Source organism: Festucalex cinctus, chromosome 16 (assembly GCF_051991245.1).
Source record: "Festucalex cinctus isolate MCC-2025b chromosome 16, RoL_Fcin_1.0, whole genome shotgun sequence".
Lineage (NCBI taxonomy): Eukaryota > Metazoa > Chordata > Actinopteri > Syngnathiformes > Syngnathidae > Festucalex > Festucalex cinctus.
Window position 1 is genome coordinate 11,160,001 of NC_135426.1, and position 22,691 is coordinate 11,182,691.

Genomic DNA, 22,691 nt, shown 5'->3' on the forward strand with positions numbered 1-22,691 from the left:
TCCAGAAGTGCATCTTAATGCCACATGACTGAGCCACCTCATCTGGCTCATCAAAACTTGGGGGAGCAGCGGCTCAACTCTGACTACCTCCGGGGTGACCAAGTTTAACATCTATATAAACCCATTATAGTGGATGGATGACAGCCACTAAAATTCCAAAGATTTTTTGTTTCCCCAAATATGCATAGAACATGGTGGCCTGTTGATTTTGAATATCTGCAAACAAAAGAGCTAAGATTAGGATTGTGCAATTAAAAGAAATTGAATTACTATTTTGATTATTACAGAAGGCAACTGTGTTTGTAAGCACAGGAGGCCGACTGGATTCACTTTCCGCCTGGGGGACCTCCTTTGTGTGTGATTGTGTGTAAAAATAAATAAATAAACTGTTTGCTAAGCATGTAGTGTGTTGTACAATGGCATGGTTACGGCCGACAATAACCGTTGCAAAATGGCATTAAATAATCGCTTGGCCTGCTGGCTGGTCAAATGTTACAATATGCATTTGTATGATGCAAGCTTGAGGCATTAAAAGACACAATTTATTTATTTTTTTTCTTTGTTCTTTGTACGGCAAATGAAAAACGCCTTCCGGCCATAAAATGCAGAGGAATCTCCGAACCAATACCAGCTGCAGCGACACCCCCGACTTAGAGTTAAACTGCAGCACATTTTCAAAACAACTCGATGTGTATTGCGCACAAGTAAGAAGGCAAACGCATGAGTGGCACTCCGCCGTATCGTCTCCGCCGTTACCTCCTGCAGAAGTATATAACGAGGCCTTTAGTGTATTAGTTTTAAAATTAAAACATTTATCCCCATGCCTATCTATATAGGACATACTGTATTTGTCCATGAAATCTTGTAGGCACTCTACAGAGCTGATGTTTCAATATGCTCTCTCGCTGACATGCATGTTCAATTTAGTTTTGCTTCCGTGTAAGAAGAAAAACAACATGATTTACCACAGGCGATGAATAGAAGTGCTTCTCATGTGAGATGCTTTCAATTAAGAATCTGCTCGTATGCCATCACATCTGATGCAAAGTCATATCTGATGCAGTCATATCTCACCAACGTCTTAATGGCAAGAAGTGAAGTCAGCCATTCGGTTGACCTACAGCCAAATATTTTAGGAAGAATTATCGTTTTTATATTATATTTACTCCAGTGGAAAGTGTCACTATTAAGCAGATGATTAGTTTATGAAGACTTTGACTCGTGCTTATTTTGGTTACTTACGAAACCTTCATCCGTGCCAGGTCGACATGCACCTAGTGCGGGAAGCAGCTGCATCATCATCATCATCATCATCATCATCATCATCATCATCATCAATCACCACCACCATCAACAGATTATTGAGTTTCATTCCCACTGAATCAGTTGCTCCCACCACTTTGCCATTCTATTTTCCCCTCATATAGCAAGGAATGGCGTTAACAAGGAACAATGCAGGATCACAGCATGGTTCATTATATTTTAGATTTACACTTATGCGCACAGTAGAGTGTAGCCTGATTTACGTCCAGTGGCACCTGGGATAGGCACAAGCTCCACACAATCCTAACCAGTATAAGATGTGTTAAAAATCGATGGCTGGATGGATTTCTTCTTGAGTGTAAAATGTACTTTTTTTTTTACTTTTTTTTTTTTTTTTTTTTTTTTTGCAAGACGAAAACCAAAACACCTGACCTCATCCCCAGTGGGATCACAGCCACAGCGGGACATATTTTCACAGTATCTGGGATTTCCTATATGTTGAGAAATGTTAACCAGCATTTGTGAACAATTGTGTTAAATTCTCATCTTCTCTCGATTCATGTCACAAGTGTGTGTTTCAGAAGAAGCTGTAACTGCACTTCCAATGAATACTGCGGAGAGGTAGAGGTTACAGGACAAATTAGTTAATATATCAACACTTAACAGTTGACCAAATTTAGCCTAACAGGATAGATTTCCTACAACCTTTTTTTGTTCCTGTCTCTCAGGCGAGCTAGCATGTGCGTCACGGCCCACAGTAAAAACAAACGTCTATTATCCCCCTGAGATGATAATCAAATCCTACAAAAGCCCACTCCAAGCTGTTGGAAATGCAGGTTCGGCTGTGGCACGTCTCGGCTTGCCAAACCGAAAAGCTTTTGACAAATAAAGTCGTTACCTTTGTTACACAAATGGCCATAAGAAATGTGTTCCTGAAGTTTTTATTAATTTATTTAACCATCCACAGGTCCAATAAGCTGTTTGTATGTAGTCTTTTTTTGTAATTGACTTTTGAAAATGTCATAGATGAGAGCCATGGTTAGACATTTTAAGCAAAACTAGATATCGAAAGGCCTTGGGAAAATAACGTTCTCTTTCTAAGGGCAACTGTTTTGAACAAAGGGCGACTATACCGCCAAGTGACTTCATATGTGCTCTACAAAGCTGTCTGGAATGTTCATAGTCACTGTTCGAACTACAAAACTTACCATTTTTAACTCTTTAAAGGTCGTCATGCGAAAACTTTCCCACAGTAACGAGTTGTTCTTCACCCCCTCCTCCACACGGCTCTGTTCTGTTGTGGTTTTTGTCAGCTGTTCTCTACTACATCAAGCCTCTGACACTATTGGTCGGGGCGGGCAGAAAGTGGACCAATGGGAGGCCAGTTGCTAGGCAGTCTGCACCATGTTGGGACGCGGTCACACAAACGCATACAGCTGTTCCATTGAAAAGCAGCGGGAGGTCATAACAAAGCCCTGTCGCAGCGAACACAAACACACGGACACAGAGTTTTATATTTTGTGGTTTAAAACGTAATGTCGATTATATAGTTTCCATGCTTTTTCAACCAAACCCCACGTGTTTCTTCAACTATCATGTTTTTACTGAAATCACTTCCGGGTTTCAAAGAAACCAAGTGATAGACGAGAAAGAATAAGAACTACGATATATATATATATATATATATATATATATATATATATATATATATATATATATATATATATATATATATATATATATGTATATATACATGTGTGTATATATGTGTGTGTGTTTTTACAAGATTGAGGGATTCAGGGGGATTTGATATGTTGTGCTTAATGACAAATTCAGTGACCCAAATCAGCAAGCCAACTTTGCTCATCTGCTCCTGAGACAATACAAGCTTTACACTATGCATTTCTGCACATGCCTTTCACACTTGTTGCATGTCTGCAAATTGCAAATAGCTCAATACATGCACAATATTTACAGAGCCGTAAAATGTCGTAATAGATAACATAAACTCAGAGAATGTGACATTTATTCTAGTTATGCATAGAGCATTTATAGCTCCATCTTTTACGTCCATATTCCGGCCTGTAGCCTCTGCACCATTTCCACAAATTTGTGTCCACTTAGCCAATTTCTGTTGTTTGGATCAGCCTGTTCCGTGGCTGGATGTCATGTAATCAGGACACAATGACCCACCATGTTGTTAACCTTCATTACCAAAGAAGCAAGCACTTGTGCTTGCAAGGCCGTGAGGTGAAATCCAGAGAACTGCAAACAAATGGCCCAGAAAAGCTTCTCATCCCCCTCCAAAAAAAAAAAAAAATCGTACTTCAAGCGTGAATGTTTCCCACATGCCCCTCGTATACGAAAACACAAGTTGCATTTGGTTGGGAGTGTGACAGGTATTCTGGGCAGGGTAAAAACAACATGGTGAGTCCTTGCTGTTTCACTGGGACTGCGAGCGGAAAAATATTCGGCTTTGCATGCATGGTAAAGATTTATCCTCTGGTTCCTCAAACGTAAACACAATTTTCTCTTCTAACATGAAAAATGTTCCACACAAAAAAAGAATTGTGATTGACTACTAGAACATCTTGAATATTCTAGTCACTTCTCTCCTTAGTCTGCATATGTTATGTGCATAGAATTATGAATTGGAGTTGGAGATTTAAAAATAAAAGCAAAATTAAAACTACAACCATGATGCATATCCCACTGGGCACCAGCAGCCCTTCATTTGCTGCTTTAAGTCACCTCAAATAAAAGTGTTCCAGAAATCGAGATGACATGTCACAACATGCTGAAAAATGAAAAATATCTTTTGTTCATTTGGAATGTGGAGTAGCAGGAAAGTAAAAAAGCTCATTGTGTGTGCTCACACTCGTGTAGAGGCAACACTTTTAGCCAACAAAATAGATCACAGTCTGCAACCCTTGGCCCTTGTCAACCTCGCCAGAGCTGCTTCGGCCAGCAGGCAAGCGGGTGGACATGAAGAAGGGGCTACACAGGTCTTGGCTATGTTAGGAGGTGTCAATCAAATGCCCGAAGAAGTCATCATTTGATTATTGTGTTGACATCATACTATTCATATTTGTTTTCCTGAGCTACCTTTTCCAAAAAATGTTTTTCTTCGTGTTTCTGATATGTCATTATTCTTTACTTCACTGTATAATATATGTGTGTTTTTTTGTTTAAACATTTATAATAAAAAGCTATTTAATTTATAATGTTTTGCCAGTGCCACAATGTGTTATGCAATGCAAAGTCTACTCAAGTGAATCTCCTTTGTAAGCCTCTGCTTCTCTCTGGTGGACTATAATAAAACTTCATTTTCTGTTTTGTCGTCTTGCATTGGGGACGTTTTACGCTAGAGGGCAGGATTGAGTACCTTTTGTGACCTCAACTTCTTGTTTTTTTTTTGTTTGTTTTTTTGGGGGACAAATTCTCAAACTTGAATCAGGGTGTTTATAACAGCAAACGAATTGATTTAGTTTGACATGGTTTAATTTATCTTTAATTTATTGTGACTTTGCTTTTTTTCATTTAACAAATTAATTTATTACAGCATTTTTGTCAAAAATGCCATGAAATTATTCCATGTTCATTTTGCTTTGTAACTTCTCGTTTGTTTACTGTAACAAACAATGCCTTTTCACAGTATTTTTTAGCCAAGAAGCAACATTCATATTTTATTTGATTGTAACTTCAACTGGTCCAAAAATTGCATTAAAATTATCTAATTCTTTTTCCACTTTCTCACAAATAATCCACCACCTGATTTTTGTCCTTTAATCTTTTTATGCCAGAATAAATACTACTAATAATAATTTACATGACCTTGGTTTTACACACATAATGTAAGGCAAAGCAAGGCAATTGTATAGCACATTTCATACACAAGGCAACTCAATGTGCTTTACACAAGGAACGACAATACATAAGCACCAACAAACAGTAGTTAACATTCAGAGGAAGAAGAGAAAATAAAAGTAGGTTACAAAATTTACTTAAAAAAAAAATGTATACAATTCTAGTCAAACACAACCCTTGATAAAACTTGTTAGCAATGGTCCAGACTTCCTGAAAGAGCACAGAGGTCAAAGGCTGCAGACAGGGTCATCTACACACTAGGATGCTAACGTCCAAGCAGCAGCCCCTGTAAAAATAAATAAATTAATACATAAAAATCAACTGTCCCCTCTGACCTCCTGTACGGGTTTCCCGTCATTGATCTTAGATTGAGGGTACGTGAGACAATCCACTTCCTAAAAAGGCATTTGTAGTGTGAGCGTGGATCATTTAGATGATCTGCAGGCTTGTAGGGGGGGGGGTCATTGTTGATGGTTCAAAGGTTGGTTCAGGATGGGTTTTGCAAGGAAAACACACACCCACATAGGCAGGGACAGGCTCAAATGGCAGCTGAGCTTGGACACACAAGGAGTTAAATATCAGGTAGGCTATTGTTATTTTTTACTTCTCATGTTTTCAATCCAACTATCTTCTATAATTGTCTGTAAGACTCATACAAGAAGCCATATTTGGCCCTTTACCCTCATTATGAGGCAATGGAACATGTGATTTTCAGCCAATAAGCAAAGAAAAGGAAGTGAAAATACCCAACTGCTGCAAAATAGTTGCATTCATTTTTTACCAGTAAAAAGTAAAATATAATGGTCAACAGGTCTTTAGTGTACTATTCCAGTAATTGTTTAAACAAAATACTATATTTAATTGTTTAATTTTAATTATTTATTTTTGTCTCTATTAATAAAATGCTAATATAAATCTAATGCAAAAAAATATTATCTTGGTATTCAATATGCCATTTAAGTGTGTAGATTAAAAACAAACAAAATTTCCAACAGAATTTCATTTGCAGATAAAGTGCAATCAATGACCAAACATAAACAGCACAACCATTCATGAATTTGTGTTATGCTATAAACAATGTGTATATCCAATCAGAATGCTAAAACATACTATTTTAACATGTGTTTTTTAATGATTTGTTTTAATTATTTCACATTTCATCACCCTCATTCATTATTCTGATGCCCACAGATGAAATGGAAGTTCTCGCACTCCTGCTGCTACTCTTCATAGTGCCTTTACATTTGTCCATCCTGCAACCAAGTAAGTACCAGAAACAAGGAAAATAACCCATCCGTGCTCAAGAAAATCTTCCTGAATGTTTTAATCTTGTGATTTTAGAACAAGAAGCTTTAGATGTGCATGAAGACACTGAACACTTCACAAAGATAAAAGAGGAGCGCAAAGATGCCAAGCGAGATGTACTGAAAGAAGAGCGAGAGCGCATGCCGGTGGCAGGGATTATCCCTCACGAGATGACACAAAACAAATCAAATATTGTGCCTCGTGATACTCAATTTTACACGTTTTCCAATCCAGAAGCCCTGAGCCTCTTCTCAACTGTAACTCCCAGGCACCACAAGTCCGTCTCACTGATGGAAGATGTCATCACCGAGGTGCTGCGGAGTCCGGGACATTTTTCTGAGCACATTAGTCCAGATGTGGATGTCCAACCTGTGAGGAACGCCATAGACACAATAACAACAAACACGATCATTGAAAGAAGAGAGGACAGCCAGAATAGAGTGACCAAGCCTTCAGTTAAACTACACAAGATCAAAAGTGACAAAACCACCACTATTCAAAATCGCAAGCGAAATGGAAAGAGACTGAATGTTAAAAAGCAAACAAAAGAAATTAAGAAGACTAAAAAGATGGAGGATTTTCCTTACTTCATGGATAACTACTGTCCTCCGGATTGTGCCTGCTATGGAGGGTAAGACAAGATGCTTGCGAATGTTGTCATCCATCCCGATCATTTCATTTTCAGAGAATTGAATGTATCACAAGTGGACTGATGTGGCTGTCTTAGAAGACATTTCCCTCTCATCGAAGCAGGCTTCATCTATTCATTTAACAAGGCTTGGTTACGACTGGACCAGCCTCAATAACCCAACAATTTATGCTCCAAATTGGAGACATGCCCCAACCATGAATGGTATCATTCTTTTGGAATGCAAAACAATACAGTAATTGTTACCTTGCAGAGATGCCTCTGGCAATAGTCGTTGGGGGAAAATTCCCTTGTTAATATTCATTCAGTTGTAAAATGCTGGTGGAGAAATTAGAAATAGCGTTTTAGCCTCTTTGGTTAGTTGTCAAGCTGCACAATGTAAATTGTGTCGTAGTATAACCCATTGAAAAAATGGTCCAACTGAGGATATGAGTTCAAAATGACCACTATTACATTCAGTTTTGAATATACTGTACAAAGTAGTGTTCCGATACCGTTATTTGGCCCTCGATACCGATTCCGACACCCAGCTTTGCAGTATCGGCCGATACCGATACCATACCGATACCTAAGTTTTTTTTTTCCTCAATATGAAAAAGCTGTCCTGCCATTGGTTCAGAGCATTCAAGGGCCAATAGGATATCTTAGATTGGCATGCAGTGAGCATGTCACATATCAGTGAATGTCGTGCATCCAAAACCCTATATTAGCTTTGGAATTAATGGTATCGGCATGTTACTTGTAGTCACCGATACCGTTACCACTGTTTTAATGCTGTATTGGCGCCTCTGCCGATACCAGTATCAACACTAGTACAAAGAAAGATAAACAGAAGCAGTTCATGTCATCCCTCCGCCTGTTTTCCAGGGTGGTCCAGTGTTCAGACAAATCGGTGGACAAGATCCCGTATGGCATCCCCTACAGCTCCCGTTACATCCTCCTGATGAACAACCACATCAATAGCATCCAGCTGGACCTCCTCCGGGGATACGCCTCCATGGAGTTCCTGGTCCTGAGCAAAAACCATCTCACAGACGGCTCGTTGGAGGGGGCATTCGAGGGCATCCTGGCCCTGAAGCGTCTATACCTGGATCACAACCTGCTGGCAAGCATACCGACGGACCTTCCGGCTTCCCTTGAGGAGCTTCGCATGGACGACAACCGCGTGAGTGTAATGTCAAAGTCATCTTGGGCTCGCTGTCCTGGCCTTTTGGTTTTAAGCCTCAGCAACAACAATCTGGGTGACGGATCGGGATCTCTTCCGGATGCTGTGCTGTCTCCCTTGCACCACTTGAAGACTTTGAACTTGGATCACAACCAACTGGTGTCTGTTCCCCTTGGGTTGCCTCTGTCTGTCAAGGAACTGTACCTCAGAGGGAATCTCATCGAGCAATTCAGTGGCAAAGCATTCAGTGAGAAATCCCAGGTAGTGATTTTGGACCTGAGTGCCAACAGACTGAGCAACAAGGGCTTGCCCAAAGATGCTCTCCTCAAAGCCATGCACCTGGAGAGCCTCAACCTGGAGGGCAACCGATTCAAAAAAGTACCCCGACATCTTCCCTTGTCCATCAAAACATTAAACCTCGAAGGAAACCTCATCTCTACAGTTAGAAAAGTTGCTTTCAACTCCTTGCAGAACCTAGAAAATCTGGGACTGGCCCGTAACAAGATCTCCAAGCTAGCCCCGGGCGCATTCTTAAGTTTGCCCGCACTGCACCAGTTGGACCTTTGCCATAACGCCTTGCGCCAGGTGCCCAGACAGCTACCGCGGGGCCTCCACTCGGTGGCACTCACTCACAACAAGATCCAGTCGGTGCCCCGGGATGCCTTCTGCTGGGGTAAAGCGGGATCCACCCTCAGCAGGCTGGTCCGGGTGCAGTTAGGAAACAACTTGATGGACATGGGAAAGCTGGACTCCAAGGCTTTCAGGTGCTTAAGGGGATTTCAGGTTGTACATTTCTACTGAAACAAAGGTAAAGGAGAACAGGCAAATGGCTCCTTTATTGTTTTAGTTTGGTGTACAAAAACCGGGACTCACTTATGGTCATGCTATAATTTTTAGAAAACAAAAAAAACAAAAACTCAGCATGTGTCCAGTTTCACCAAAAATTCCGGGAATATTTCTTTAATTCCTCGTTCACTACCATTATAACAATTTGGCATCAAGGAGTATAAGTACAAATAGGTTCATCTCTGCCAATTCAATTATCATGGAAAACTAAATCTCTTCAAGTTGTTTAACTTCAAAAGTGAAATTATTTAGATTCACTACACACAGAGCGGACTACTTGGGCTGTGTTATCATCCCAAGAAATTAGAATATTACGTTTAAAAAAAAAAAAAAAAAAAAAGAATATTACGTGAGAAACAATCCAAATTGTTTGAATATATATATATATATATATATATATGTATATATACATATGTATATATATATATATATATATATATATATATATATATATATATATATATATATATATATATATATATATATATATATAAACTGTATCCATAAAGGGATTTAAATGATTATATTTCTGTGATTGAATGATTATTTAATTTGTCATGGTATTGCGTAATTTTGGGAGAGGAAACAAATGCTACTTTCTCAGTTTTATATTGTTTAAATTAATATTTAAATCATATTCATTATATATGCAATCAGTTCAATGTTTAGGACACTTTGATTCAAAATGAAATGTAATTTTACAGTTAATTGTCTATTTAGACATTTTCTTTCCAGGGGAGCAAAATGACAACAATTGGGTGGAATGGCCCATAATAAACCATATTATGTTTCATGCTTTATATTCAACTACTGAACTAAATAAACTTTTCTACGGCAGTCTAAATGTTTACCTGCAAGTATAGGGTTGGGGGGTGGTATGGGGAGATATATTTATGACAATATGTGCTGTGTATTCAATCTACCTCAGTTCTTCTATAAATAGGAAACATTTTTTTGCTCTTTAATACCAAATAGTCTTCCCCCCAAAAATGTTCTTTCCATAAAATGTTTATTAAAGAATGTAAATATGTGCTAGTATTTCAAGGTGACTGTATTTGCTGATGTTCCAAATATAAATAAAGCTCAGTAGCTACTGTACTGCTTCAGTCAACAAAACTTGCTTCTTTGAGCAAAATGCCCACTAGATGGCAGTAGAATACAGGGACAATATCGCATGTGAGCGTTGCCAGAATCTTTGCACTAAACTGTCCATTGAGGCAAACATATGCATGAGGAAGTTTACCCCGTGGGTTCAATTGCTAACTGCAAAGATTTCTCTGAGGAAGCGAATGACGTTGAGGAGCCGAATGCTACGCTACCAGCTAATGTATGTTTTGCATCACTTGATGAAATTCTTCTCAACAACGTGGCACCGCACCCACAAAGGCCCCGGGAATGAGGATGAGGAGGGAGGGGGGGAGTGACGAAGAAGAAGAAAGAGAGGAAGGAAGGAGGGATGATGGGGGGAGGATGGATCCAGGCGCTGTTGGCTTGGTGTCCGGGAAAGGAAGAGCTGTGGCCGGGGAAACGGCTCTCCAGCACCTCCCTACAGTCCAACAGGACCCTGACCCAAATCACAAGTACCTGGAATCACCCCCACAATCCTGTCTTTTACATTATTGTTATTTCCAGTGCAGAGTTAAGAATGCAATCAGTTGCAGCCAAATCAACCTTTTGTACATTTTGGTGTCGGAAGCAGGATCCACTTTTTGCCATTTTCTAAGAAAATGCTGCAGTGTTTTACTCAAGTGTTTCCAGATGAAGCAATCTTTTCACCACTTGATCAGCCATTAACATTGTTGTTATTTACCCAAGCTCTTGAAGCACGTCCATGTGTTGTGGTTCTCACCACAGCCAGCTTGACTGGAAGTCCAACCACATATTAAGTGGCTGTTTTGTAAACACTTGAAGGCCTCTTTTCTTAAAGGGAAAATACCTGGGAAAAGACTAAATGGAGGTCCTCTTAAAATGTTTCCCTAACTATAGTGTTGACTATTAACGCAAGAGGTGACAGGATGGACATATGTGATCATTTGTTGTACTCTTTTGAATAATAAGGAAATGGGGCCCTGGTGAAGGGTTAACTGACACCTCACATCCACAGCAGAGTGCGATTGCATGCGAGGGAAAGGAGGTGGCGCTTGAGCTAGTAGAGAGAGGAGCGGAGGGAAGGAGGGGAACCATGGGAGCCAGAGGGACCTCGGAATGAACACCGCCACACATGCATGTGGCCTATAACGCACGCACCATCCACGTTCCACGGCATGCTCCTGCTCACCACATTTTGCCTTTTAAAAAGTAAAAGTAATTTCTATTTAAGTGTTGAGTAAGGCCGCATCCCCCTGGAATACCTCTACAAGAGGGCCTGTGGGGGTCCAATACAGCAGCAGCTAGTGGCCTGTAAACACTTGCAAGAGAAAGTAAGGATAATGAGAGAAATAATGAACAAAGGAGCCCAAAATGGATGCTAAATAATGATAATGCAGCTGCTGGTGTGTGATCAATAAAGTGTTAGGAAGTGTCATCTAGTGAAAGGTGGTGGAGTCCAAATAGAGTGGTGCCTTGAGACTCAACTCAACTCAACTCAACTCAACTTTAGTTATAAAGCGCTTTAAGAACAAGCGTTGCTGTATACAAAGTGCTGTACATAAGTACATCAGTTTTGCAGTAAACAAGAGCAAAGCAAACATTTTGAAGTGTGAATAAAGGTTTTTTTTTTTACAAGTAAATACATACGTCAGTGAACAAATAAGAAGTATTTCACAACAAGCTATAGTTTGATGGAGTGAACAATTCCTCATAAAAAAAAAGTTTTTTTTATTGCTATACCCAGTCAAAGTTTATTGTCCAATAAAGAGAGAATTATATTTAAAACAAACATAACTTTTTGTCTCATGCTAAACCATATGCCAAAGAAGAGAGCTGTGTTTTAAGATGGGTTTTAAAAGTGGATGAAGAGGGCGATTGAATTAATAATATTTATCGGAAGGTCGTTCTAAAGGTAGGGCTTGATCCCTTCTGAGCCTATGCTTAGTTGTCGGTACCTCCAGTTGTGTCTGGTCCACTGACCTGAGGCACCGGGCAGGTGTGGAGGGGTGGGGAAGCTCAGACAGGTAAGGTGGGGAAAGACCATAATATGACAATACTCACAGGCAAGTATTGTGTTAGGATTATCCACTGTGAAGAACACCGAATATATCCACAAGTCTGTACTCTACTGCCTCCAGGTGGCCAAGTTGCACAAATCAGTAGGAGCAGCACAGTGTTCATTGAATTGAAGGAAAAATGTGTCATAAATTTTTTGTATTTACATTCTGTTTAATTATGTCATTACTGTATGTTTTTAAGTTCAATTAAATGGAATAAAAATATAAAAGGTATATAAAAGGTATTAGAGTTCTATTATTTTATTTTGTTTACAAAAAAAACACATTACAAATGTTAGTTACAATTGTGGTGACAATGGCAATGTTTTCTGTAAGTTCGCCGTTTGAAAGACGAGATGCCAAAAATGCAACTAGCGACGAGTCCACATCAAGCTTTGAATGTCAATGTGGATTTATTAAGTCAACTTGTCGATTAGTCGACAACCTGTACTTCATACACCAAAACTGAACTGTCAGTATGTCAGTAGATTGTTTTATTCTGGTGTGCGAAATAAAGTCCCACAGCAACCACAGTGGAGAGGTTCATTTGTCAGGCTTCTGTCTGTCCCCAGATGTGCACTGTAAAGGACTGGCGACCAGTCCAGGGTGAGTAAGATCCATCGCACAATACTGAACACGATAAGCGGTGTCGAAAATGAATGCATGCAAGTTGGAACCACTTTTTGGTTGTTTCTTAATATTGAAAATGTCAACTAAATTTAGAGTGTTGAGTTTCACCATAAATTCAGACATTCTTCATGCAACAACTGATCCACCTGAACTTTTCGACGTCTTTCTAGCTAATTTGGTTGGAGTGGGCCGCACTTCGGACACCCCTGGTTTCAAACTTCAGGTGCAGTGCAGATTGAGAGGGAAAAACAAGACCATAAACAATAATGGCATACTGACCCATCTGTGGAACTGCATCGCTTTGATGACTTGAGCAGACTTGATAATGAGTTTTTTTTTGTCGAAATACTTCAATTCCATCATCCAGTGCGGATTTTAATGACACCATTGTTGACTCATCAGACTCATGGCGCGACACGCACGCACACACACAGGTGGCCTTGTAAAATTCCCTTCAGCCATCTGCCGGCCTCGGGGAGCGAAACTATAAAGCAGGTCACCGCAGGAAGCGCTTGCCCTTTTGCTTCCAGTGTCCAGCCTTAGTCGCAGTCTAGACAGCCAAGCGAATACCAAAACATCGTCGCTGGAGTGTGCAAAAAGTCAGGGAATTGCCACTGAGCAGTTTTCCAACGCCGGGAGCAGACGTTACCTAAGCCGTTACCTTCTTGGAGACGCCTCAAGTGAACAAAACCAAGTGTAGGCGACTCTGTGGCAGTCAGCAAAGTGCCCAATTAGACATTTTGAGTCATTTGACACAGAAAGTGTTGCCGTTCTTGCTCAGGTCTCTCATTTTTTAGCAGCTGTAAAAGGGATTTGGGGACACTGAGATGTGAGTGTGTGTTAATGTGACCAATCATCACAAATGGGCTTAAAAAAAAATATTTGGAGTGACATTTGGGCACACATTCAGACTGTATGTTATGTTACCTCACTTTTGATGACTTATTCTGAAATCAAAAGTGCTAAACGTTCAAATGACATGTAATTACCTCGCCATTTGTAAAAGAATTTACACAGAGTTGACATCTAAATAAGCGTCTCATTTGGGGTGGCATGCTATTACCTTCCACATGACAAACACTTTATGGTTGAGGAGTAAAATGCTACTTCGCTTGCGTTTCTCATGAGAGTGTGACCGTGCAGGATACTACAAACATAGCTGCTTCATTCACAACATCAAACCAGAGAAGAGGAGGGTATCCTCATTCTCCTCAAACAAAAACGGGTGATCATCTCAGCCCCGTACCAACCCCAAATTTCCGGAAAAGAAGTGGCTTTGGACAGCGATGATGTGGTATTAAAATTGTTAATTAATCTATTATGGCTGACAGTAGACGTCGGATCCAAAAATAAACATGTCAGTTCCACGTGTCTCGACACCGAACCCTTGGAAAATACCGGCAGCACATTGCTCCTGAGGGCTCATTGACGTGTTGAGGCTGAAATTGGATGCTCTCATCATCCGCGTGTGTCCTAATTTTAGTTCTAACCTCCTCCACTCAGGTCCAATATCATCCTCGGCCGTGAGAGAAAGTGTTAAACTGCGTCCCTGTGCATTACTACCCAAGTCTGACCAAGTAGGAGGACCATGACACAAAGTTGGATGTGGTGATGGGACGTTTGTGGTGCAGACGCTGGAGTAAACTGGGAGCAATCCAAAAGAAACAAACTGATTGACTGCTGAGCGCAGAGAAATCCAGATGTACGCCATCAGTCGGACAGGCCTAATGAGTAAAAAATACTACAGCAGCAGCAGATGCGTGGATGAGGAACACCAGTGGAATACTTCATTTCATCCATACAATTATGACGTGTGTAAAAAGTCTATTCACTTGTGATGAAACTCGATTTACGGCCGTCGGCAGCCAGTCCACATCCGTGTCACAGCTTTAAATGGGTCAACGTACGGTGTCATTACTTTGATTGCAGTACACTAGAAGAAACAAAGGAACTGTTTCGGCTGCAGACGCTACCGCACTTCGTCACTTGCAAAATTAGAGCAGCAGGAAAAGGAACATGTGATCGCTTAAGCGCTAAATTTTAATTTGGCGTAACTACCTACGACTGCCCAGTTAGTATGCTAGAGAGATGCCAATGAAGTCATGAGCATAAATGGTTGTACAAGACATCCCTGTGTCCAATCAGAAAGAGCCCCGGAAATAAATCCATCCCGCCAGATTAAGACATGAATACTTTTTGGCTGTCGATGCTATGATACAGTCCTCACCTGCATGTCAAAATTTGCATTGCGGCAACAGAAACATGTAATCACTTACGACCAAAAACTGGTTTTGGTGCTGGTAACTTTGACTGCAAATTCGTGACTGTATACACACCAACACCACATAGCTTAGTGAACCGACAGCAGCAGGAACAGAAACAACAACAGCAATATATTGTTCCAGGCAAGACAACCGGTACACTACTGTGTTCAACAAAGGTGAGCTCCAGAGACCAATCCAGACACAAATGAGTTGATTTTGCTGTAAATGCTACAAAACGGCATGGCTTTGTCACAGAGGTCAACACTAGAGCAAGTGGGAAAAGGAACAAGCAGAACCTGTTCCAGAAGAGCCAACGTCACTATGTTCAGACAGGAAGAGCTCCAGAGACCAAGCCGTCCTATGTAAATGGATTTGTCATCTCGTGCAAATCTAAATTAGAACAGCAGGACAAGAGCGTGATCACAAATTTAAGTTTAGTAGTGGATACCTTTGATCGCACCTTTGATTCCCCGAATGACGACATCCCAGTAAAGCATGATTTTTGTGAATGTATACAAGACATCACTTTGTACTGCCGGGGACATGCAGTTCCAGAACAGGTTCCGACCGCACGGCTGAAGAAATAAACCAAAAAGTTAAAACTAGACATTGACTGATCAATGCGGTCGGAGGAGGGGGACCGTTCTGTCTGTCTCATCCCTTCGAGCCAGAATTAGGAAGTTTAGTGCGTAGTGAGCGGAATAACCAGCATCACTGTGTTCAATCAGCATGAGCCCCGGAGACCAATTGGGCCTGCCAAGGGTGTGGATGATGGACTAAACCATCGGGGCGCCAAATCCCTGATTTCCGCGACAGAAGAGTCCAGGCAGGCGCTTGCAGTAAAAGCAGCGGGAATACGTCTTAAGTCGTTTCATCAGGCGACGAGCTGATGTTGGCTGATTTGTTCCTGCTCTGGGCTCGGATAGCAGCCCCCCTGTCCCCCCGCCACCACCACTACCACCGACGCCCCTACCACCATCCCCACCACCTCCACTGGCAACATTTTCCATGTTGTTGTCAAACGTTTCAAGATGTTTGGTAGGAAATTTCCATCAGATACGCTGCCACTTTTTACCAAACATGGCCAAGAATTTTTCCAAGAAGAATCAATGGAGCGGACGCTGCTGGTCTGCTTGCAATAAGAAGGCACACACACACACATACACACACACACCCCCACACACGCACACACCCACACACACATCGACTTTTGCACGCATTTTATAGTCCAGATTAAATAAACTGAAGTCCCGACAACATTCCTGATGATTGGGAAACGGCCGCCATTGTGGTTCTATGCTTCAGGGAGAAACAGAAAAACACAAGGGGTCCAGAATCAAAACGATGCAAATTGATATTCTATAATAATAATAATAATAATAATAATAATAATAATAATAATAATAATAATAATAATAAAAATCATGAAATTTACAAACATATTAGAACCAAAACACCGGACCTTGTAAACGTTCATGGATTAATAGTCATAGTATTTTTTAATTTTTTTTATTATTTTGCTTGTTGATTTTATTAATAAATTATATTAAAATAATTGATTTGAATCTATATTTTGTGGTTGTTAATTCTTTGTGGGGAAAACTGAAATAAAATAGACAAAATGGACACAAAATTTTACAAACAAATAAATAAATAAATAAATAAATAAATAACATCAGTATACCATGGTTAAGATTTTCAAAAAGAAACAAAGATTAATATATTTTTTACGGTAATAATGACCACGAATGAAATTACATTTTTGTGCTTGTGGTGGTGATTATAAAAACAAAATCTGAACTCAATATTCCTAAAAAAAAAATATATAACATTAAAAAATGCTTTGTTTCTTTTTTTTTAAATACAGAATTAAAAACAAAAAAACAAAACGGTGTTAAAACAAATTATATATATATATATATATATATATATATATATATATATATATATATATATATATATATATATATATATATATATATATATATATATATATACGTACAACATCTGGAGATGCATGCATATAATAATAATCATAAAAACAAAAATACATTTTGCATGCATACATCGTTTCGCAACCTCAAAGTGCATGTGATTAAAATATCAACTTGAGTGTGTCTGCTGACATACACGATCCCCGCAGGCCAAATAAAAGAAAAAAATTCACTGACTGGCTCTGAATGTGTCCTGTCACGTTATTGTCCAGATTCCATTAATACAACGTCTGAACACGCACAAGTAATACGAACAAAAATAATTACCTAACATGCCAGAAAGGAAGCGAGAAAATTACGTTTAATTGTTGTTTCAGCCATGGGTGTCGTCTGATGCGATTTCAAGGCAGGACATGTTCAACTAACAAGCCCTTTAACTTAACAGCATTTACGACGCAATTACAATCATTTACAACAATTAAATCTCATGTAAAAAACTCAAAAGGAGTCTTTGAAGCCTTTACATGCACACAGCATATTATATGCCACCATGCAACTATATGGCCTCACCCATAGGAACTGTGAGTGGCAACACATCGGAGAAATCTAATTGGAAGCAGATGTGATACACCGGCATTTCCCCCACATTGTCAGTTTTCTTCCATATTGTGAAAGCTATTTGTTTTGGGGCTGAGAAAACTAATAGCTCATTTGTCTACAACAAGATGTTCATTTTGCTGTTAAAAACTTGCGAATCGGTTGAGTTACGGCGATGCTATTACAAGACGTTTGTTGGGTTTGTACAGTGGTTGGACTCTCTGTGTGTGATTCATTTTGTTTGGAAGACATCTAACAAGAAGCCGGAGGAGGAAAATGTCCATATGACTTTCAAAGACTTTTTTTTTTTTTTTCTTCATTTAAAGACTTGGAGTCTGACACGCAAAAAGGATTCTGGGAGAGAGTTGCACCTCTCTGGCAAAGTTTTTTGGCTGCTCACCTCACTAGCGAGCCAATCAAAACTCAAGTCGTGATGGAAAGAGAGGAAAGCCCGGTCAATCCAGAAGATACGTAGGATTCATTACAGCTCCTCGGTAGCCGCTAAACACTTGTTGCTAATACAGATTTATGGCAGAAGACTCTGGCTATGAGAAAGGAATGATGGATGGGGGGAAAATCAGATCGCACACAAAGTGTTTGTGTATAGTTTAGCTTGGTATACAAGAGTATACAGTATAGAGAGATGGCCACTGTTGCTGTGTAGGGGATGGATGATGGCTGAGCAATCAGACTGGATGATAAGCAAGTAGCCTTCCAGCCATGGCTTAGGGTTGAGGTTAGGTTTAGTGTTAGTGTACCCTAACTCAGGACATCAATACTTTTTGGCCGGGGAAGGTGCAACTATGAACAGGCTAAAAAACAATAATCATAATAATAGTAGTCATCAGAAAATAGAGTGAATTACGTAACTTTATCCTTATTTATTAAACCACAAAAATGTCATCTGATTTAATTTTATGAATAGAATTAATTTTGAAATTTTAAATATTGTGTTTTCCATATTATTAATATAAAATGAACCCAAATAATAATAATATCATTGAGAAAAAAAAAGAATAAATGGAAATATATTAAATTAAACTGAATTGCATATTAATTAGGCGGCACGGTGGTCGAGTGGTTAGCACGTCGGCCTCCCAGTTCTGAGGACTCCTGTTCGAGTCCAGGCTCCGGCCTTCCTGGGTGGAGTTTGCATGTTCTCCCCGTGCCCGCGTGGGTCTTCTCTGGGTACTCCGGTCTCCTCCCACATTCCAAAGACATGCATGGCAGGTTAATTGGGTGCTCCAAATTGTCCCTAGGTGTGCTTGTGAGTGTGCATGGTTGTTCGTCTCTATGTGCCCTGCGATTGGCTGGCAACCAGTCCAGGGTGTCCCCCGCCTACTGCCCAGAGCCAGCTGAGATAGGCGCCAGCACCCCCCGCAACCCTTGTGTGGAATAAGAGGTCAAGAAAATGGATGGATGGATGGATGCATATTAATTAACTACAAAAATTTTTTTGTTCCCATCATGGTGTAAGCATATGGAAGCTAGTTGTCTTTGGCACTTAGTTTAATAACTGTTTGTGGTTGTGGTCATATATATATACACGTCGTGAATTTTGTGAGGCCTCTAATTCGAAATAAACCATTTTTAAAGAAAAGACACTGTTGTGATGTGGAACTCATTCAAGCACTTTAACAAGCTTGGAAACTAATACACATAAAATGACAACCCACCACATTTGAACATTTACATGCTTCCTCCTGGAAATGACTGATGTGAAAATCAAATCAACATGGAATTCGTTCACAGCTACAGAATACATTCCAAAAGTCGTCTTCTTACCTGTCTTACTTACAAACACAAAGTGCCGACCTCAGCACATACTTGCTGCAACCACTCCGAATTACAGCCTTTCTTCTAATCAAGAGCTTGATCCCACTTCCCAGTTGGAAAAACCATGTCGCCATATTAAATTGGTGCTCTAATGCTCGTAATATTACCTCACAGGCAGCCGTGTTTGGCCTGCGATTTGATTCTTCATCTACTATTCTGCTAAAGCTTCTTGGTGTAATAACTTGTAAATCCAGCAAATCACAATTAATTGAATCGTTGGGCTAGCTGCCACGCTGGTAGGCTGCTGTGTTTGCCAGCATTAGCATATCCTAGCTTTTGTGCCACGACAGAAATGTTCCCTCGGCCGGTTACCCAGGAGACGGCACAGACTTGAGCATTAGATTTCTTAAACAGTAAGTATAAACTAATGCATAATGCATTCATTGCAATGGAAAGACGCTGAAATCTGATCGGAATGTCTTGGTGAAGCAGCATGTGGCTCATCAGCCAATGTGCCTTTTTTTTTTTCTGCAGTTGACTGGAGACAGACAACTTCAAAACAAGCATCAGGTAGTGAACAAAACCACATTATAAAAGACCATTAGCTTAATGCTAACACGCAATACAAAACGTCATAGGCGGGCTAGCAAAAGTAGCATCGTTGATGTGGTAGCAGATAACACGTGGACAGAAAATTTTAACAATTCTCACATGCATATATTGTTTACCCTCTTGTGAAAAATGGTTAATACTTTTACTTTTTTTTTAATTTTATTTTATTTTTACAAAAGTATCTGTACTTATACCAGTGTTTCTCAATTCCGGTCCTCAGGCCCCCCTAGCCAGCCTGTTTTCCATGTCTCCCAATTGCAACGCAGGTGAGGATCGTTATCAGGCTTCTCCAGAGCTGGCTGATTAGCTGTCATTGGAATCAGCTGCATTGGGAATTGGGAGACATGGAAAACAGGCTGGCTAGGGGGGCCTGAGGACCGGAATTGAGAAACACTGATACTAACATACAGAGCGTAAGTACTTTTTCCACCTCTGTGCTAGTCAGAAATTTAAATGGAAGTAAAACAGCTTTAAATGAGCCACTAGTTGCAGTGAATGGACATTACTTTGCCCTAATGAGCGACCACTGAGTGCGTGCGTGCGTGGGGGTGTCGTGTGTGTTGCAAAAGAAAACAAACATTGAAGCAAACTTCCTTCATTATCACATGAATACACGTCAACGGCCAGATTCGTTTGCATTGGCCCACAAAGGTCATTTCCCACAGGGCCCCATGTGTGCGTGTGTGGGGGGGTGCGCGCGCGAGTGATCTGTTTATTCCATTAGCCGAGATACAGCCGGTCAGAAAATGGGGACAACGTTGTTCCCACTTCTGCAAAAGGACTTAAGAATCCGTCCAGCCTGGGATTTACTTGCACACTCCCAACTCTCATTCTTGAAATATTTCCGCTTAGTATGAATATAAAAACACCAGCATGCTGGCCTGTGGAGGAATAATGGTGGAAACAGTGACTGGAGTAAACAATCTGGTTATCAAACCGGAGGCTTATTTTCATTTCAGGTGCAAGCCACGATGTATTGAAGAGAAAATGTTGGAGTCAACACAAATTTGAGCTTCTGTTGACCTTTCACTTTTATCGAAAATTGTTTTGTTTTGTTTTTTTTTCTTTACAAAATTTGCCTAAAATGGCAGCTTTACATCAAAACGGTAGGCTTCCTGTGTTTTTGTAGGTCTATTCATGACAAAATTCTTGTTGCTTTGTGAAAGAGGGCTGAATTTTCAAACCCTTTGGTCAAACTCTGACCTCGGGAAGCTGACTTATTTCTATGGGGAATCATCAAAGGATGACACCATGTTCCGCCTGCACACAATGTTGAAATCTTAAATGATTCACAATTTTGTGACGCAGATTAGGTGGTTCAAATACGGCAATCGACCAAAATCTAAAGGAAGAATTGTCTTTGAAAGAGCCCTAAAAATGACCTTTTGACCCTAAATGGCCAATTCAAACCAAAAGGACAGACTTCTGGGCATCGTTTTTTTCAGAATTTTTTTGTGGGTCTGTGTGATATACATTCCATCCAATTTCATATTGCTAAACAAAAATGGTTTCAGGGGCTGAATTTAAAAATATTTTTCTCTTGGATGTGGACTCAAACGAAGTAAGTCGACGAGACAGGGGTGCTAAAAAACAAAAGTTATTTAATTTAACAAAGACGAGAAGGCAAACAACTCTAAATAAATAAAAGACCAAAACAAAAAGATCAAAGCACAAACAAACGTCATCAAAACTAAACTTGATAAGGTACTTTGGGTAGAGACACAAACTGCATGGACAAGACTGGACAAAGAACTGACATGGACTGAAAGCATGCTGGGAATTAAATACAAACTGACAAGACAATGTGACTGAGGAAGCTGATTGGATGACACAAGGGACTGAGATGACAAGCACAAGTGGACAAAATAAAACAAGAACACAAAGAAAGCATGACAACTGAAATAATCTAACCAAAACTAAAAACAACAAACGCAAATCATGACAGCCCCTGAGCCAAAATGGCCTCTTATAATCAAAATGGCAGTCCTCCTGCATCTTTTCAGGTATGCGTTCTAGAGATTTTCTGTGGGATTACTCTGGCAAACAAAAAAAATAAAAAATATAAAGAAAACAACAGCCTTTAATACAACTCTGACAGAGGTCTTTTCTTCACAATTGTCAATTACAACAAAGCCGCCTTCCATTATGTGCCACAGATTGACAGCTCAAGAAAAAAAAAACCTTCCTCTTTTAAAAGCATTATTTTTACATTTGCCACTCAATCTTGTTGCCATACTTCATTTCCTACCTCCAGTAGACTCAATCTGAACTTTAAAGCTAAGAGCTTTTCCTTCGGCCACTGACACGTGTCATACAAGCTAAGATGGAACCTTTCAACACATTTGGGGCTAACGTGTGTGCAGTCTGCCTTTTACATTGTCTATAGATCTGTGCATTAGGGAGTGTGGCTGGTGGGCGGGTGTTAGACAGGATCAAACCTGCTCCCATATCTGATCCTGCTAAGCTTCGAAAATTAACTCAAACTCAATGCAAGTATATATATATAAAGATATGAAAATTCTAAAAATGGCCTTAAAATAGCTGGTCCAATCAAAATAGCAGACTTCTCATGTGTTTTCAAGCATGGCTTTTTGAGACTTTTTTTTTTTTTTTTTTTTTTTTTTTTTGTGAACCTAC

General features: G+C 39.9%; 1 protein-coding gene and 1 long non-coding RNA gene across 2 annotated transcripts in view; one reads left to right on the plus strand and one right to left on the minus strand.

The window, feature by feature from the left end:
- The window catches only part of LOC144003928 (uncharacterized), an 8,946-nt gene extending 6,384 nt beyond the window's left edge, over window positions 1-2,562 (minus strand). Inside the window, exon 1 of the long non-coding RNA XR_013279129.1 lies at window positions 2,472-2,562. This is a non-coding gene — a long non-coding RNA (uncharacterized LOC144003928). The remainder of the gene's footprint in view (window positions 1-2,471) is intronic.
- Window positions 2,563-3,632: 1,070 nt separating this feature from the next.
- Window positions 3,633-9,050, plus strand: LOC144002986 (extracellular matrix protein 2). Its single transcript, XM_077498672.1, has 4 exons — window positions 3,633-3,690; window positions 6,322-6,393; window positions 6,472-7,066; window positions 7,952-9,050. The coding sequence occupies exons 2-4, from the start codon at window positions 6,327-6,329 to the stop codon at window positions 9,048-9,050; spliced, it is 1,761 nt and encodes a 586-aa protein (XP_077354798.1). The 5' UTR covers window positions 3,633-3,690; window positions 6,322-6,326.
- Window positions 9,051-22,691: the final 13,641 nt, after the last annotated feature.